Source organism: Mobula hypostoma, chromosome 9 (assembly GCF_963921235.1).
Source record: "Mobula hypostoma chromosome 9, sMobHyp1.1, whole genome shotgun sequence".
Lineage (NCBI taxonomy): Eukaryota > Metazoa > Chordata > Chondrichthyes > Myliobatiformes > Myliobatidae > Mobula > Mobula hypostoma.
This window is the reverse complement of record NC_086105.1, coordinates 8183420-8202898: the sequence shown is the minus strand read 5'-3', so window position 1 is coordinate 8202898 and position 19479 is coordinate 8183420. Positions and strand designations below refer to the sequence as shown.

General features: G+C 41.7%; 1 protein-coding gene across 1 annotated transcript in view; it reads left to right on the top strand.

The window, feature by feature from the left end:
• ptprr (protein tyrosine phosphatase receptor type R) overlaps positions 1 to 19479 on the top strand; it is a 289950-nt gene that overhangs the window by 226416 nt on the left and 44055 nt on the right. Inside the window, exons 8-9 of the mRNA XM_063057714.1 lie at positions 7494 to 7576; positions 9652 to 9789. Coding sequence (XP_062913784.1) covers positions 7494 to 7576; positions 9652 to 9789 — 221 coding nt within the window. The remainder of the gene's footprint in view (positions 1 to 7493; positions 7577 to 9651; positions 9790 to 19479) is intronic.

Here is a 19479-nt window from a genome sequence, read left to right as displayed (position 1 = left end):
GACACCAACAGAATCAACAAACTCATTCATAAGGCCAGTGATGTGGTGGAGATGGAACTGGACTCTCTGACCGTGGTATCTGAAAAGAGGATGCTGTCCAAGTTGCATGCCATCTTGGACAATGTCTCCCATCCACTACATAATGTACTGGTTGGGCACAGGAGTACATTCAGCCAGAGACTCATTCCACCGAGATGCAACACAGAGCATCATAGGAAGTCATTCCTGCCTGTGGCCATCAAACTTTACAACTCCTCCCTTGGAGGGTCAGACACACTGAGCCAATAGGTTGGTCCTGGACTTATTTCCTGGCATAATTTACATATTACTATTTAATTATTTATGGTTTTATTACTACTTAATTATTTATGGTGCAACTGTAACGAAAACCAATTTCCCCCGGGATCAATAAAGTATGACTATGACTATGACTATGACACCCGCAGGAAACCCATATGGTCACAGCGTGAACATCAAACTCCTCACAGGCAGTGGCGGGAATTGAACCTGGGTTGCCTGTACTATAAAGGATTGTGCTAACCACTATGCTATCGTGCCACCATTTTTGCTTTTCACCCTGACTGGAATCTGCTGGAAGGGGTGTAAATCAACATTGCAATGTTTCCAGGTCACTCTTGATGGTACGTCATGATTATCAGGGACAGACTGGGCTAAGGCCTGGTTCAGTGCTCCATGACTATAACTACCGATAGTAATTGGACCAGCTTTGCTGTTACCTGAGAACGAATGAAGTCACTGCTGGGTCTGTCTACCAACAATCCCTTGACTCAAAAACAGAGTTCTGACAATAGGGCCACAGCACTTATCCCAAAATCACACTGAAAAGATCGAACTGTTGTTGAAGGCTGCAACAGAGCTGTGAGATTTAAATGTACTCTTGGAAATGAAGTGGGAGGTGGGAGGCAGGTGGGTACAAGGAGGAGGTGAGGGGTACCACCTGGATTGAGTGAGAAACGTGAGAGAAAAGGTGAAAATGTGAGATGACAGGTATGATATCTGTAGTCAGTTTACAACTTAAGAGTGCAGCTGGGAGTTCTGCAGACTTTCCAAGGGTGTCCAACAACCTCCGTTGAGATTATTCCCATGTGTGATGGAGACATGAGGTAAAGTTGGATAAGTCACCAGGTCCAGACGAGATATACCCCAGGCTACTGTGGGAAGTGAGGGGGGAGATTGCTGAGCCTCTGCGATGATCTTTACATCATCAATAGGGACGGGAGAGGTATTGGAGGATTGGAGGCTTGCAAATGCTGTTCCCTTATTCAAGAAAGGGAGTATTAGGAAATTATGGACCAGTGAGCCTTACTTCAGTGATGGGAAATTGTTGGAGAAGATCCTGAGAGGCAGGATTCATGAGCATTTGGAGAGACATAATCTGATTAACGATAGTCAGCATAGCTTTGTCAAGGGCAGGTTGTGCCTTATTAGCCTGACTGAATTATTTGAGAATGTAACAAACACCCATTGATGAAGGTAGAGCAGTGGATGTAGTGCATATGGATTTAAGTAAGACACTTGAATAAGGTTCCCATGCGAGGCTCATTCAGAAAGTATGGATGCCTGGGATCCAAGGAGACCTTGCTTTGTGGATCCAGAATTGCCCGCAGATAACAAAGAGTGGTTGTAGGTGGTTCATGTTCTGCATGGAGGTCAGTGACCAGTGGTGTTCCGTAGGGATCTGTTTTGGGACCTCTCCTCTTTGTGATTTTTATAAATGTCCTGGATGAAGAAGTAAAAGGGTGGGTTAGTAAGTTTGCTGATGACACTAAAGTTGGGGGTGTTGTGGATAGTCTGGAGGGTTGTCAGAGGTTATGGCAGGACATCGATAGGATGCAGAACCGGGCTGAGAAGTGGCAGATGGAGTTCAACCCAGATAAGTGTGAAGTGGTTTATTTCAGTATGTCAAATTTGAAGACAGAATATAATATTAATGGTAAGACTCTTGGCAGTGTGGAGGATCAGTGAGATCCTGCACAGGTTGACAGTGTTGTGATGGCCTTCATCAACCATGGGACTGAGTTCAAGAGCTGTAAAGAAATGCTACAGCTATATAGAACCCTGATCAGACCCCACTTGGAGTACTGTGCTCAGTTCTGGCCACTTCACTACAGGAAGGATGTGGATACTATAGAAAGAATGCAGAGGAGATTTACAAGGACGTTGCCTGAATTAGAGAGCGTGCCTTATAGTCACAGTCATAGTCATACTTTATTGATCCCAGGGGGAAATTGATTTTCGTTACAGTTGCACCATAAATAATAAATAGTCATAGAACCATAAATAGTTAAATAGTAATATGTAAATTATTCCAGTAAATTATGAAATAAGTCCAGGACCAGCCTATTGGCTCAGGGTGTCTGATCCTCCAAGGGAGGAGTTGTAAAGTTTGATGGCCACAGGCAGGAATGACTTCCTATGACGCTCTGTGCTGCATCTCGGTGGAATGAGTCTCTGGCTGAATGTACTCCTGTGCCCACCCAGTACATTATGTAGTGGATGGGAGACATTGACCAAGATGGCATGCAACTTAGACAGCATCCTCTTTTCAGACACTACCGTGAGAGAGTTCAGTTCCATCCCCACAACATCACTGGCCTTACGAATAAGTTTGTTGATTCTGTTGGTGTCTGCCACCCTCAGCCTGCTGCCCCAGCACACAACAGCAAACATGATAGCACTGGCCACCACAGACTCGTAGAACATCCTCAGCATCGTCCGGCAGATGTTAAAGGACCTCAGTCTCCTCAGGAAATAGAGACGGCTCTGACCCTTCTTGTAGACAGCCTCAATGTCCTTTGATCAGTCCAGTTTATTGTCAATTCGTATCCCCAGGTATTTATAATCCTCCACCATGTCCACACTGACCACCTGGATGGAAATAGGAGTCACCGGTACCTTAGCTCTCCTCAGGTCTACCACCAGTCCATAGTCTTTTTCACATTAAGCTGCAGATAATTCTGCTCACACTATGTGACAAGGTTTCCTACAGTAGCCCTGTACTCAGCCTCATCTCCCTTGCTGATGCATCCAACTATGGCAGAGTCATCCGAAAACTTCTGAAGATGACAAGACTCTGTGCAGTAGTTGAAGTCCGAGGTGTAAATGGTGAAGAGAAAGGGAGACAAGACAGTCCCCTGTGGAGCCCCAGTGCTGCTGATCACTCTGTCGGACGCACAGTGTTGCAAGCACACGTACTGTCGTCTGCCAGTCAGGTAATCAAGAATCCATGACACCAGGAAAGCATCCACCTGCATCACTGTCAGCTTCTCCCCCAGCAGAGCCGGGCGGATGGTGTTGAACGCACTGGAGAAGTCAAAAAACATGACCCTCACAGTGCTGGCTGGCTTGTCCAGGTGGGCGTAGACACGGTTCAGCAGGTAGACGATGGCATCCTCAACTCCTAGTCGGGGCTGGTAGGCGAACTGGAGGGGATCTAAGTGTGGCCTGACCATAGGCTGGAGCAGCTCCAGAACTTGGTGAACTTGGCCTTTTCTCCTTGGAGTGATGGAGGATGAGAAGTGATCTGATAGAGGTGTATAAGATGATGAGGGGCATTGATCATGTGGATAGCCAGAGGCATTTTTCCAGGGCTGAAATGGCTAACATGAAGGGGCATAGATTTAAGGTGCTTGGAAGTAGATACAGAGAGTGGTGCGTACATGGAATGCACTGCCAGTGACGGTGGTAGAGGCAAATACAATAGGGTCTCTTAAGAGACTCTTAGATGAGTGCATGAAGCTTAGAAAAATAGAGGGCTATGCGGTAGGGTAATTCTAGACAGTTTCTAGAGCAGGTTACTTGGTTGGCACAACATTGTGGGCCGAAGGGCCTGTAATGTGCTGTAGATTTCTATGATTCTATAAAGTGTCATTGTTTCCACATATGGATTCATATGGCCCAACAAAGAGGAACAAGGTACTCTCAAGGGTGATGAAAACTTAATTGTTCATAGAGTTTACCTCCACAGAGAGTGTGCAATGCAGAAAAGCACAGTGAATGAGCGTGTCACTCTGGTAACTTCAACGACAGTAATGAAATGTCACACTCACTGCTTCTGCAGAATTACTTTCCTCAACTGACTAAACGTAACATTATAGCTGCAGTTTTACACATATATGTGAGAACACATATATCCTATATGTGAGAAAAATGAGTGGCAGGGTAGCATTGTGGTTACTTTACAATACAGGGAATCTGGATTCAATTCCTACCATTCCTGTAGGGAGTTTGTACGCTCTCCCCGTGACCACGTGGGTTTCCTCCCACAGTCTAAAGACGTACCGATTGGTAGGTTAATTGGTCATTGTAAATTGCCCCATGGTTAGGCTAGATTAAATTGGGGGATTGCTGGCAGTGTGTCTCCAAGGGCCGGAAGGGACTATTCCGTGTTGTATCTCAATAAAATTAAATTTTTTAAAATCCTTCTAGGATCCAATATGGATCAATATATTGCTTCAGACACACTTAATGTCTCTCTCAACTCCTGTATTAGTGAAAAACATACAAGCTAAAGTCCCCACAGAATGTTCAATTTAGTTTGAATTATTTTCCAAAATAACCTAAACTTGAAGGGTGGGGACCAGCTTCTATTTCCCTTTCATTACTGAGATACATTGATATGAATCTGTGGAGCTTACAGTCATCTGCATGGGTGTAACTAGATGATGTGCTGCTCCAGACAGGCGCCTACAGTTGGAGTCACTCCTACATGATGGATGGAAAATTTAAGATAAATTTCACATTGGTGTCATCACAGGAATTAATGAGGGTTTATAGAGGACCATTGCTGAAATATCCATTGGAATGCACTGAAACTATAGGAAAAGGAGCTCCTTAAATAAACCAGACATTGATCAATGATAGCAATACATCAAGTCATGTCAAATTTATTGTCATGTAACTATATACATGTACAGTATGCCAACAAATGAGACAACGTTTCTCTGAAACAGGGTGTAAAGCACAGTAGTACACTTAACACACAATATCTTATGAAAGAAAGGATAAAATCTACAGATGAATTGTGCGTAAACAAACAAAAATGCAATAATTAAATTTTGTCAGGTACAGAATAGATTAACCAGTGACACTTCGAATGCAATCCGGGAGGGAGTTCAGAAGCCTAATGACCTGAGGGAAGAAACGGTTTCCCATCCTCACCGTTCTTGTTTTCATGCATCAGAGTCTCCTGCCTGATGGTAGAAAGTCAAAGAGGATGCTGGATGGATGGGTGAGATCCTGAATAATAATAACGGCCTTACGTACGCAGTACAACTGATAAACGTCCTAAAATGGGTGCCCAACCTTTTTTATGCCATGGTCCCCCGCCATTAACCGAGGGTCTGTGGACCCCAGGCTGGGAACTCCTGGAACTGAATAGCAAGTAACAAAGTTTGCCATTTAAACAAATACCTATGATCAGAGAGTCTGATCACATTTTATTACGTTTGCAAAGCGGATGCATTTATGTAGTCCAAGTTCACAGGTTTCTTTATTACTCTGTTATGTTTTGCAAGTTCAAAAGATTAAATCAATTCAAAGGAAAACAGGGAGTCCGGTAATGTGGGTGTAACTTTAAGCACGATGATGTTTTCAATTAACATAACCCATAATTAATTATTTAAACAAACAAGAATGCTTAATCAAACAAACTAATGCAAGATTACTCAAATATTATGAAGTATTCAACACAGAACAGAGTCAATTTCATTTAAAATGCCTTTAGAATTATGGAATTTTATGCACAGCAGTAGGCTGTTCTGCTCATTGTAACCATGCCAACAAAAAAAGTTACACTTTTCTTCTATTCCGTGCAATGATTACATTAGTATGTGATATCTGCCTAATCTCACTTCCAGCTCCTGGGTTTCTAGGTATAACACGTCAGATACTCATCCCAGTAATTTATAAATATGACAGTTCCTGTTTCCATCAAGGGATCAGTACTGGAATCCAAACACCTTCTGCGGAAACGTCTCCACAACTGCCTCGCAATTACTTTAAATCGTTACCCAGAGGGAGGCGAATCTGTGCAAGTCATTGCCATAGATGGCTCTGAAGACCAAGTCATTGGGTATATTTAAAGCAGAGGTTGACAGGTTCTTGATTAGTAAGGGTGTTAAAGTTTATGGAGAGAAGACACGAGAATGGGGTTGAGAGGGCTGATAAATCAACCAGGATAGAATGGCGGAGTGGACTCGATGGGCCGAATGGCTTAATTCTGCTCCCATGTCTTATAGTCATATAATTATCACTTATTGATAAGAGTCCTCAATATCTGTTCTATCCAGGCAATTAAATTAACCCCAGAAATATAAATATTGCCCTGTGGAACAAGATCACACGAACCTTTTTTGGTTCACCTTTGAGCTCAACAAGTATCTTAATATTTTTCTATCAGAATCTTCGAAACACAGGTGGTTAGATTTACAAACAGACAAGATGGATTTTGGGAGGTTAATGAGTGATAGGTACAAAGGTTCAATGGTTCAAAGGTTAACTTAATATCAGAGAATGCATATAGTATATAGCCCGAAATTCTTACTCTTCACAAACATCCATGAAACAGAAAAGACCCCGAAGAATAAATGAGAGAAACGACAGAATCCCCAAGCTACCCTCCCCTTCCCATTCACAAATAGCAGCAAAAGCATCAACCCCACCTTCCTCTTCCCCGACTTGCTCCAGCAAAAGCATACACCCTTCCCCCAACCATGCAAGCAATAGCAAAGCCCCCAAAGAGACCATGATCCAGAGTCCTTCAAAAAAAAACTACTGTCCATCCCAACACTTCAACATCTCAGTCAGGCTCTCCCTCTCTCTCACTAGCAAGGGACAGAGAGATCACTCCTACAAAAAATGAGTGTGGGAGATCAGCAGCTCACTGTTTCGATGTTACAATCCGCCACGTTGATTCTCCGAATCCCCCGACTCTAGGACCGACAGGCTCACCGATGATGTCTCCTTGTGTGGATGCGAAATGTTTGCAAATGGATTGCCAGAATCAGAGAACAACTCAACTCATCCGAGCTACACATTTTTGTAAGATGCCAAGAGCCAACACAGACTCAATGGCCAGAATGGCCTACTTCTATGCCATGTGAAAAAAAAATGACCAATATGAAATATGAGGTTGGGCAACATCATAGAGATGGAGAAACAGAGCTATGGTTTCAGGTCAAAGGCCCCTCACTAAAGCAAAGATTCTTGATTTGATGATCGAGTCACTCGGGAATTTTGTTACATTTATTAATTTCATAACCCAACAGTTAAAGGTAATAAAAAGGCGGAGGTGATAGATTCTTGATTAGTCAGGACATGAAGGGATACGGGGAGAAGGGCAGGAAAATGGGACTGAGGGGGAATGATGGAATGTCGGAACAAACTCAATAGGCCAAATGGCCAAATTCAGCTCCTATATCTTCTGGTCTTCAAAAAAAATGTTTTCTTTTGTTTTGAACATTCTGTTTTAGATCCACATAGCAGAGTATGCCTGATACCAAAGAGTGAAGATGAGCCAGTTAGCAGTACCTACATTAATGCCAACTACATCAGGGTGAGTACGTGGCTAGCAATAGTAGCGTTACCTCAGTCATGTCAAACAGAAAGCAGATGTGAATGCAAGAAGCCTAACTTAGGTCCAAACATCAGTGAGGCCTAATTTGGAGTATTGTGTGCAGTCTTGGTCACCTACATGCAGGAAAGATGTAAATAAGGTTGAAAGAGTACAGAGAAAATTTACAAGGGTGATGCCAGGACTGGAGGACCTGAGTTATAAGGAAATATTAAATAGATTAGGACTTTATTCCTTGGAACGTAAAAGATTGAAAGGAGATTTGACAGAAGTGTACCAAATTATGAGGGGTATAGATAGGGTAAATGCAAGCAGGCTTTTCCACTGAGGTTGGGTGGGACGGCAACCAGAGGTCATGGGTTAAGGCTGAAAGGTGGAAAGATTAAGGGGAACATGAGGGGAAAATTCTTCACTCAGAGGATCGTGAGAGTGTGGAACGAGCCGTCAGCACAAGTGGTGCATGCGAGCTTGATTTCCACGTTTAAGGGAAGTTTGGATATGTACCTGGATTGTAGGGGTTGAAGGCTTATCGTCCTGGTGCAGGTCAGTGGGAGTAGGCAGTTTAAATAGTACAGCATGGTCTCGATGGGCCAAAGGGCCTGTTTCTGTGCTGTACTTTTCTATGACTCTATGAGTCTAATTTGCTCAGAGGTCATCTCCTGCACCACTAGGATACAGGGTGCAGTATACAAAATCCAAATGATGCACAGCTTGGAAGCATAATGAATTGTGAGGAGGTTTTCATACACTTCAAGACGACAGAGAGCAGGTTAGTGAAATAGGCAGGCAGGTGTCAGTTTAAATTTTATGTCAAAATAGGTAGAGCATTATATTTCACTTGGAAGGATGAGGAGAGATTATGTAAACCAAAGGACACAATTCTCACAAAAAATACAGAGAGGGATAGAGAAAGAGAGATCTTCTGGCACAGTATATACACATAGATTGTTGAAATGGCAAGGCAGTTTAAGAGAGTGTTTAAAATATCAGATTTTGGACCATAAATAGAGGCATAGAATAAAGATCAAAGAGATCAAGAAAGTGATGACGAGTCTTTATATGATGGTCCAGCCCATTAATACCCAGGACTGGATACAATGCTTTAGGGGAAAGGGTAATGATTCTTCCTTGTAAGCAGGTTGTTGACTGGGGATCAGACTGAGAGATTTATAATGATGAGTGGTAGTTAAAGAGGAACTGGTCCCATTGGTGAAAGATTAAAGAACCAGAGGACGTAGAATGAATGGTTTAGGCATAAGATGGAGTGGAATCTTTCTGTAATGTCACTCTGATGATAATTACCAACCTTTTGATTTTGACTTTGCCACAGTTTGAGTCTTATTAAACTGTAATATGTGGTTTAATTGTTGCATGTTTCTTCCATCAATAAAAACACTTCCTAACATCATTCTCACATCTAGTTTCATTAGGGTGATATTATGAGACAACATGAGTAAATTACTTGGCATTTAAGTGTTAATTACCTCTGCCATTGGACAGAAACGGCTCAGAGTCAGAACCAGAATCCGTCCTGATGAAGGATCTGGGCCCGAAATGTCGCCTGTTTACTCGGTTCTATAGATGCTGCCTGACCTGCTGAGCTCCTCCAGCACATTGTGTGCATTGCTGGAATCAGCTTTAATATCATCGGCATATGTCAAGAGATTTGTTGTCTTTACGGCAGTAGTACAATGCAGTACATAATAATGGAGAAAACATTGTCATTTACAGTAAACATATATATATATACTCACACAAATATAAAATTAAATTAAATAAGTTGTGCAAAAATAGAAAGAAAAAAGTAATGAGGTAGTGTTCATGAATTCAATGTCCATTCAGAAATCTAATGACAGAGGGGAAGAAGCTGTTCCTGAATCACCGAGTGTGTGCCTTCAGGCTCCTGTACCTCCTTCCCGATGGTAGCAATAAGAGGAGGGTTTGTCCTGGGTGATGGGGGTCCTTAATAATCGGTGAATAGCTACACATGCTGCTTTAATTTAGATGCCAAGTCATACACTTGCCTTTAAATCTTGGTATCTCCGTCCATTCTTCAGGGTTATGGTGGTCAGCAAAAGGCCTACGTTGCAACCCAGGGCCCTATGATTAATACAGTGAATGACTTCTGGAGGATGGTCTGGCAAGAGGATTGTCCTGTGATTGTTATGATAACCAAGCTGAAAGAAAAGAATGAGGTAAGATTCTAACAGGCTTGAATTATTTTGAAGAACGTAGTAAAATTTGTGACACAAGCAATGGATGCTGCAGCAACTAGTTGTAATGATGTTTAAAAGTTCTGGAGTTTTCCAACTGAGGAACCAGTAAAAGCTGAGAAGCATTGTGTTAACCACTACATTACCGTGGGGTGGCATAGTAGCATATTTGTTAGCACAACACAGTATCGGTGATCTGGGTTCAATTCCCACTGCTGTTCGTAAGGAGTTTGTATGTTCTCCCCGCGATCGCGAGGGATTCCTCCAGGTGCTCCGGTTTCCTCCCGTAGTCCAAATATGTACCATTTGGTAGGTTAATTGCTCATTGTAAATTGTTCCCTGATTAGGCTGGGATTAAATTGGGGTGTTACTGGGTGGTGTGGCTCAAAGGGCCAGAAGAGCCTACTCTACACTTTATCCCAATAAATAAAAAATAAATAACAACCCAGAATGCAACATAACAGAAGTGAAGCACATTATAAAGATCTTCCTCCAGGAATTTGCTTTCAGTGGTGGATTTGTGATTAATTTTATTAAAACCGTGTATAGACATATGATAAGACCTCGAACTCGGTATGACCTATATGGCAGGTTTCCAGGATCAATCGGATAACAGATATCATCTGAATAACAAGAATGGACGGTTAGCCTTCTTTGTGGAGCTCTTATGCTTTCCCAGTCCGATAAATATCGACCTTTGTTGGAAGTTCAAATATTTACAGGTCTCCATGGACCCAACTCTGTCTCGGCAGAAATGAATGGGCAGCCTACCATACACAGAGTCTCAACGGTGACACACATAAAAGTTGCTGGTGGAACACAGCAGGCCAGGCAGCATCTCTAGGAAGAGGTACAGTCGATGTTTCGGGCCGAGACCCTTTGTCCTGAAGGGTCTCGGCCCGAAACGTCGACTGTGCCTCTTCCTAGAGGTGCTGCCTGGCCTGCTGCGTTCACCAGCAATTTTTATGTGTGTTGCTTGAAGTTCCAGCATCTGCAGATTTCCTGGTGTTTGCGGTCTCAACAGTGAGGCTGTTTTCATCAAAATCATCTCAAATATCTGCTGGCCACAGTAATTATGTAGCATTAGTTTACAGTATTTTAGTTTTTTTTCTAAATTAAAGTCAAATCACTTAATCATGGAATTATAATAGCATAGAAGCAGGGTACTCACCCCATTTAGTCAGGGCATGAAGGGATACAGGGAGAAGGCAGGAGAGTGGGGCTGAGAGGGAAATAGATCAGCTAAATGGCCTAATTCTGCTCCTGTATTTATGGACACCAGTGGAGAGCAGACCTGGCCTACCAGTCTGAGAAGGTAAAGCTTAGAAAGAGGTTGGTATGGACAACCACGTCAAAAGCTTTTGCAGGGCAGAGATGGATGAGGATATTTAAAAGCTACAGTCCCTTAAGCTGTTGCTAGGCAGATCTCCTTTTGTTGCTTTCACAGTGGCTGGATCCTGACAAGAGATTTTAATATAAAGTACCAGACCAAAGTGAAGAGAATCAGTGGGGATGGCTTGAAGGAGCTTTACTTGGAGAAGTGTAATATAATGTGAATGTAGGAAGAAGGAATTTGCATTTGCCATTCCGCAGCACAGTACAGCTGATTAAATTGCTGTTTTTCAGCATTGCTATAATCACTCAGCCAAATTTCTGCTCAGAAAGGTCCCATGGACAACTTTGAGATAAAGCTTTAGTGATGCCATATTTTGGCTGGAAGAACTCTCTGCTCATGTTCAAATTGTTAGACTGGGCACTTGTACAGTACACTAGCAAAGCATACAGGTCTCCAAAAAATCTATGTATTTTCAAGGTTCAAGTAAATTTATTACCAAAGTACATATACCATGTACTGCATGTCACCATCTACAACACGGGAATTCATTTCCTTGTGGGCATACTCAGCAAATCTATAGAATAGTAACTATAACAGAATGAATGAAAGACTGCCCAACTAGGGCAATCAATCAGAGTGCACAAGACAACAAACTGCAAATACAAAATGAGTAAATAAACAATAATAATAAATAAATAAGCAATACATATCAAAAACATGAGATGAAGAAGACTTGAGAGTGAGTCCATAGGCTGTGGGAATATTTCAATGATGAGGCAGGTGAGGTTGCGTGAAGTTATCCCCACTGATTCAAGAGCCTCATGGTTGAGGGTTAATAATCTGTTCCTGAAACTGGTGGTTTGAGTCCTGAGGATCATGTACCTTCTTCCTGATGGCAGCAGCGAGAAGAGAGCTTATTCTGGGTGTGGGGAGCCCTTGACGATGACCACATATGAGACTATTTGAAGATATGCTGGGGCATAGTAGGATCAGCTGTTCCACTGGACCAGCAGCAGGAGGAATTTAATCCAGACAAATGTCATATAATGCACCTTGGGAAGTCAAACCTTGTTAGGGACTTTCAGAGCATTGATGTATAGAGAAACCTTGGGATGCATGTCCTAAGCTCCCTAAAGATGGCAACACAAGTGTAAAGGGTAGTGGAAAAGGCAGTTGGTATGCTTGCCTTCGTTGGCCAATGCACTGAGCACAGTGTTGGGATGTCATGTTGTAGTTGCGTGAGACTGCACCAACTGAGTACAGTTCTCGTTGCCAGACCACAGGACGGACGTGTAGCAGCAGAGAGAGTGCCGAACGGTTTCTTCATGATGCTTCCTGACACGGAGGATTGTAGTCATGAGGAGAGATTGGATAGCTGGGTGTCTTCTCATTGGAACATTGAGGGCTGAAATCTACCTAGCAACAGCTTAAGGGACTATAGCTTTTAAATATCCTCATCCATCTTATGATTTTATCTCGGATTTTACGTTATAGAGGTTGACACGCACAAAAGAATCTGAAGTCGCTGCAAAGCCAGAGCGACACACAAAATGCTGGAAGAACTCAGCAGGTCAAGCACGTTCTATGGAGGAGAATAAACAGGTGACATTTCAGGACTGGAGAGGAAGGGGGAAGAGGCCAGAATAAGAAGGTGGGGGAGAGGAGGGGAAGGAGTACAAGCTGACAGGTGATAGGTGAAGCCAGGTGAGGGGGAAGGCAGGTGGGTGGGGAAATGATGATGAATCGAGAAGCTGGGAGGGGATAGATGGAAAAGCTAAAGGACTGAAAAAGAAGGAATCTGATAGAAGAGGAGAGCAGAATATGGAAGAAAGGAAAGGAGAGGCACCACAGAGATATGATGGATTTGGTGAAAGAGGAGCCAGAATGGGGAATGGAAAAAAGATAGAAGGGGGAGGGAGAGAAATTACTGGAAGTTAAAGAAATCAATGTTCATGCCATTAGGTTGAAGGCTATCCAGATGGAATATGAGATGTTGCTGCTCCAACCAGAGAGTGGCCTCATCATGGCAGTAGAGGAGGCCATGAACTGACATGTCGGAATCAGAATGGGAAGTCTAGTAAAAAAGGGTGGCTGCCAGGAAATCTGGTGTGCTGTAATGGACAGTGCAAAGAGACTTGATGAAGTATCTTGTTTATTCTTCTCCATAGATACTGCTTGATCTGCTGAGTTCCGGCTGCACTTTATTGAAGTTTATAAAGTTATGAAGGACATAGGTGGAATAGATAAGTTTTTTTTTGGTAGGACAGGGAATTGGAACACACAGGTTTAAGGCACGAAGGAGGAAATTTAAAGGACATCTTGAAAGATTCACAAAGCCACAGCTATCTGACTACCAGCATTCTGAGTTTCAACATTAAGACGATAATAAAAAATTCAGCTTGGTTTTTGCAAGCAAAACAAAATAAAGAATACATTTGTCATACATTCGCTTACGCTCCAGGGAGGTAAAATCATGTGTATGTGGTCTCTTAGATCAGTCTGTGTGGTTTTGTCCAAAATAACATTGTGCTAACCTTGTACTCTGTAGGTTAACAGTCATGAAGTTTGCTTAGCCACAATATTCGGAGAGAAACCACACCCCAAAAAGAAATATGTTTAGATAAACAGATAATAAACTCAAAATGTTTGCACAAGTATAGGACAGAAAACTTAAAAAAAAACCTGAAGAGTGATGAACTCTAAGAGTTTTATTGGCTCTTGACCAAGATTACATAATAGTTTCCATGATGAAAAGTTGCTAATGAGCTAAAGGATGGGGCAGTCAAGTTGGATTTTGCTAAATTAGGAATGATTTGGTCATGACTAATAGATAACCAATGAGATACTGAAGCATTTGTATTGTGGGGGTACCCTTAGCAGAAAAGAACCAAAGCAATTCACAGAGACACAAGCAAGGACAAAAGCCAAGCTAAGGCTACAAACATGAACTTTAAAGAAGTTCTTGGAGGTGGAGAGGTTTGAGGGAAGAACTCCTAGCAGCTGCAGGATTTGAAGTGGCCGAGAGCACCAGCTCTTCCGGGCATCCCCTATCTTGTTCATTTCCTCACATCTGACTAGTTGAGATGTCGGAGTGGGAATGCAGCAACTGGCAAGAGAATCTTAGACTTAGAGTCAGAATCAGGATTAGTTTTAATATCACAGCATTTATCATGAAATTTGTTGTTTTTGTGGCAGCACTGCAATGCAATACATAATAGTAGGGGAAATATGAATTAGAATAAGTGCAAAAATAGGAATTAAAAAAATAATGAGGTAGTCGCTGGCAGGACTAACCCCAGGTGCGGTGGAACAGCAGACTCTGTCACGGTGAGCCCTGGCAATGACTCAACCCAGGTGTGCAGGGACAGTAGACTCCCATGTAGAGACGGAAACCAGAAGTTATACATAGGAATACCAACAGAGCATCGACAGTACGACCAAGTGAGACTGCGAGACAAATCATTCTCAAGATAAGAACTCTATGAAGAGTACTAACTGAGAGTCCACTTTAAATAATTATAGAATGTGGAGAACCTGTGCCAGTCACAATTACCTTGATAAGAGTAAACAGAAAGCACAAGGGCTTAACAACTCCGATCAAAACAATGATTAGTAAATACAGGTGCTCAAGAAACCTAGGTCTAATGTTTTATGGCAAGTCGCTGGGGCTCACAAGACTCACGATATAGAGAGCATTGTGGACTGGGATGGGATTGCAGTTGGAGTAAAGAAGCTGCTGTCTGCTGGAAGAAACCATGCACTGGAAGCAGCATCTGTGATACGACTCACAAAGAAATATTCTGCCAACACACCCTAGTGAAAGAAGGCCATTTAGAGGAGACGTGGGAGAAACCATCTGCCAGCAGGTGCTGCCACTTTCAGGAAAAGTAGGAAGCAAGCTGAAGAGAAAGTACGTCATGATATGCAATGGCAATATCAGAACCTAAATGCCAAAAAGACAGACTCCAATATAAAGACAGCGACGAGAGTTTATTCATTATAACTTCAAAAGAACATTGGCGACTTGGCTGAGTGACGCCGTGAGAAGTAACATTCTCAAAACTAGGACCCTGTGATTAGCATTCATCAGGCGTCCACTTAAATAATACAAGTAACACAGAATCCTTGAGCCTATCAAAATAAACTTAACAAGGCTTAAACAGAAGGCACAAGGAGGCCACATTACTAAGAGCGAGTTGCTTGCAAAACACAAGGAAATCTAAATGATTAATAACTCCTATTAAACAACAATTAACCAGTTCAGCTGCTCTAAAAACCTCAGAGCTCAATGCTCTCTGGCACCCCACACAGGCCCAAAGAGCTCATTACAAAGTAAGCAAGATGACAGAGCTGCAAGTTTGCCCTCATTCCCAAAGATGACAAGTTCCTTACTTGTTTTAAAACTCTCGTGTCCATTTATAATGCGTATTTAACTTCCACAGGGTTTTCGAAAGCTCTTCAAAGCAGATCAACTGTTTTTTATTTAACTTTGGTTACTATTCCTTTTGCAAGTAAAGTTCAAAGGACAATTAAGTCAAAATCAAAGAACATTCATTATCAAAGTATGTATGCAGTAAACAACCCTGAGATTCATCTTCCCACAGACAGCCACAAAACAAAGAAACACCGTTGAACCTGTTGTAAGAAAACATCAAACACCAATGCACAAAAAAAGAACAAATGGCACAAATAGTGAAAAATGAGCGAAAAACACAGAAAATAAAAAAAGATGATGGGTCATTCAGCCCATCTCATCTACATCCATTCCAGAGAGAGCTACACAAATATTTCTGCTCCTATCCCTTTCTTTTGGTTATTTGTTTTCAAAACTGGTAGAGTTCCACAAACTGTAAGAGACATGAATGCCCTGTGAACCTAGTGCCACTTACAAAATGAATATTGCCCAGGCACAGGATGAGTTCTTTCCCAATACTCTCAGAACCAGCAAAAAGATCCTTATACCCACTTGAACAGGTGCACAGATCCTCAGGCTAAGAGGCCAAAGTTAAGACAATATCTAAATCTATGCAACACTCCTTCAGATTTGCACAGAAAGATCAAGAACAGAAGCAAAAGCTGAATATAAAGATTCTGGTTCAATGTGGTCATTGAGCGGAGCTGATTTTAATGTAAGATATAGTCTTAAATAAACAAATTTAACAATGCCCTTTAGATTGGACAGATTCAAAGAAGTTATAAATAGCTTGGCTAACATTGTACAAGACAATAAGTAGGATATGCTTTCATGAATAAGTTCAGTACATTGTCCGCCCAGTTTTGAATGTTGATAACTTTAGTTAGTCAGGGATCAAAAGAAAACACCCTTGAGATAGCTAAGAGCTTTGGAGACCAACACAACCCCTTTATCTCTGAGCCTCAGAAGCAGTTGACTCGCCCAATGACGTACAGCTAACAATGATGGATTTGGTCCGTATTACTAACAATAAAATCACATTACAATCAGAGGGAGGAGTCTGAATCACTGACTGTGATTTCAAAGCTGATAAAGCAATTATACCGTACAATGAATATATACCCTCGTTGAATCAAATTTCGGAGATAGTCAACACCTCTCTACACTGGTAAGGTGAAAGCTAAAGAAACATAGGACTGACATAACAAGGGGAATCCAGTCATCAGTGGGTTTCTTTCCAGGACAGGTAGAATTGTCTTTTAAATGTGTGCTTTTCTATACTGCTTTAAGTTCATGCCTTTAAGTGTTCACATCCTTCAGGGCTGATTTTGCCTTGCATTCAGTAGATGAAGAAGGTGATGTTACTATCCTGTTCAACTGTCTTTTATTCTGTCTGTGATAAGGAAGGGCTGTGCTGCTTCAAGCGATCTGTTTTGATAATTGTCTGTTCTCCTGACCGAATGCTTCTCATTCAAAAGTATGTACGGAAGAAATAGTTCACTGATCTCACGCCCGTGGCAGAGCAATCTGTGTAGAAATTCATCTCAAACCTCGCTTCACAAGTTACTTAAATTTTGCTAAATGTTTACTTTTAATGTCAAAGGTTTTGCATCTTTTCCCCGACAGAAGGATTTGTGTATTATCTTAGTGCAGGGCAATACACTGCCTATTATGAAATCACACACAAAACGCTGGAGGAGCTCAGCAGACAAGGCAGCATCTATGGAAAAAAGTAAACGGTCGACGTTTTCGGGCCGAGACCCTTCAGCAGGACAGGGTCTCAGCCCAGAATGTTGACTGTTTCCTCTTTTCCATTGATGCTGCCTGATCTGCTGAGTTCCTCCAGCATTTTGTGTGTGTTGCTTGGATTTCCAGCATCTGCAGATTTACTCATATTATGAAATCACTTTGGTTTTTATAATGTTATTTTACCACTGATATTTGTACTTTTTCACTACGTTAATGTGAATTTTAAAGTTTACAAATACAATCAATTATGGATGTTTACTAGTGAAGGGAATAAGTGTGTTCTGCCAAGTAAAAGTGATGCTCATAAAAACAAAATTGCCATTATTTTGAGCATGTGCCTTTTTGAATATTTTATATAATACAATGAAATATCCGTCAAGAAAAAGTAAATACAAAAATGAATATACTGAATTGCATGATGGATTTGATCTGTTGCTCATTGCCAAGTAAATCATTAATTAAGCAGGCTTGTTTTATGACAAAGTAAGACAAATCTTGGTCTCTGTAAGTTTTTTAAACAGACTACTTGGTACTTATTTCAAAATGTGTGAAGTTTTCTCAGAGGCGTACCAAGCAGTGGTACCACCCACAGTACAGCCCTCCAAAACTCCACTTGGTCAGAGTTACTGTCAAAAAGTGGTGATCAAGAATCAGTTCCTCACACCTGTACTTTACCTATGCGCCAACTGCATAGAAGACTATATATGTATATTTACATAAAGGAGAGCTTTTTGCCCAAGCAGTAAAGGTCTACATGGAAAAATGACTGCAATTTTACACCAATGATTTTTGTCATGTGTGTTCAGTTTTCTTCTTATAGAGTCATAGAAAAGTATAGCACAGAAACAGGCCCTTTGGCCCATCTAGACTGTGTCAAACCATTTAAAACTAGCTACTTCCGTTGATGTGAACCTGGACCATAGCGCTTCATACCCCTACCATCCATGTACCTATCTAAACTTCTCTTCAATGTTGAAATCGAGCTCATGTGCATCACCTGAGCTGGAAGCTCATTCCACACTCTCACAACCCTTTGAATGAAAAAATTTCCCCTTAAACTTCTCACCTACCCAACCTCAGTGGAAAAAGTCTGTTTGCATTAACCCTATCTATACCCCTCACAATTTTGTATACCTCTAACAAATCTCCCCTTAATCTTCTATGTTGCAAGGAATAAAGTCCTAATCTATTCAATCTTTCCTCGTAACTCAGGTCCGCAGTACCGGCAAAGATCATGTCAGATCTTTACCCCAAGTACATTTTCTTGCCTTTCAGTTAAACCTGTAAATATTTTTACCTGAAAATCTATTGATTTACACACAACCCCTTATGTTCCTCTTAAACTTTTCACCTTTCACCCTTAACCCATGACCTCTAGTTGTAGTTTCACCCAACCTCAGTGGAACAAACCTGTTTGTGTTTACCCTATCTGTACCTCTCATAATTTTGTATACCTCTATCAAATCTCTTCTCAATCTTCTACATTCCAAGGAATAAAGTCCTAACCTATTCAATCTTTCCATATAACTCAGGTCCTCCAGTCCCAAGAACATCCTTGTAAACTTTCTCTGTACAATTTCAACCTTATTTGCATCTTATAACGTGGCTATTCAGTTGAACTATGAAAATGTCATAACTTAGCAGTTCAAATGGACATACTACTGAATGCAGAAAGAGATCTTTAAAAACCTCTGTAGAAGAGCCCAAGGTGATGATGCAAGTGGCTGAAATGCCGGTATTAGGGGTAACTAAGCTGACACATAACCATACTTTCAAGGATGTAGAGCAGAGAAGTAGGCCCACCCTAATGTTACAAACACTGATTTCAGAGAGAGGGCAATATTCAAGTTCTGACAGGTGCTATAAATTCACAGGTGGAAACACCAATGCCTTTGAAAAGAAAACATAGAAACATAGAAACATAGAAAATAGGTGCAGGAGTAGGCCATTCGGCCCTTCGAGCCTGCACCGCCATTTATTATGATCATGGCTGATCATCCAACTCAGAACCCCGCCCCAGCCTTCCCTCCATACCCCCTGACCCCTGTAGCCACAAGGGCCATATCTAACTCCCTCTTAAACATAGCCAATGAACTGGCCTCAACAGTTTCCTGTGGTAGAGAATTCCACAGATTCACCACTCTCTGTGTGAAGAAGTTTTTCCTAATCTCGG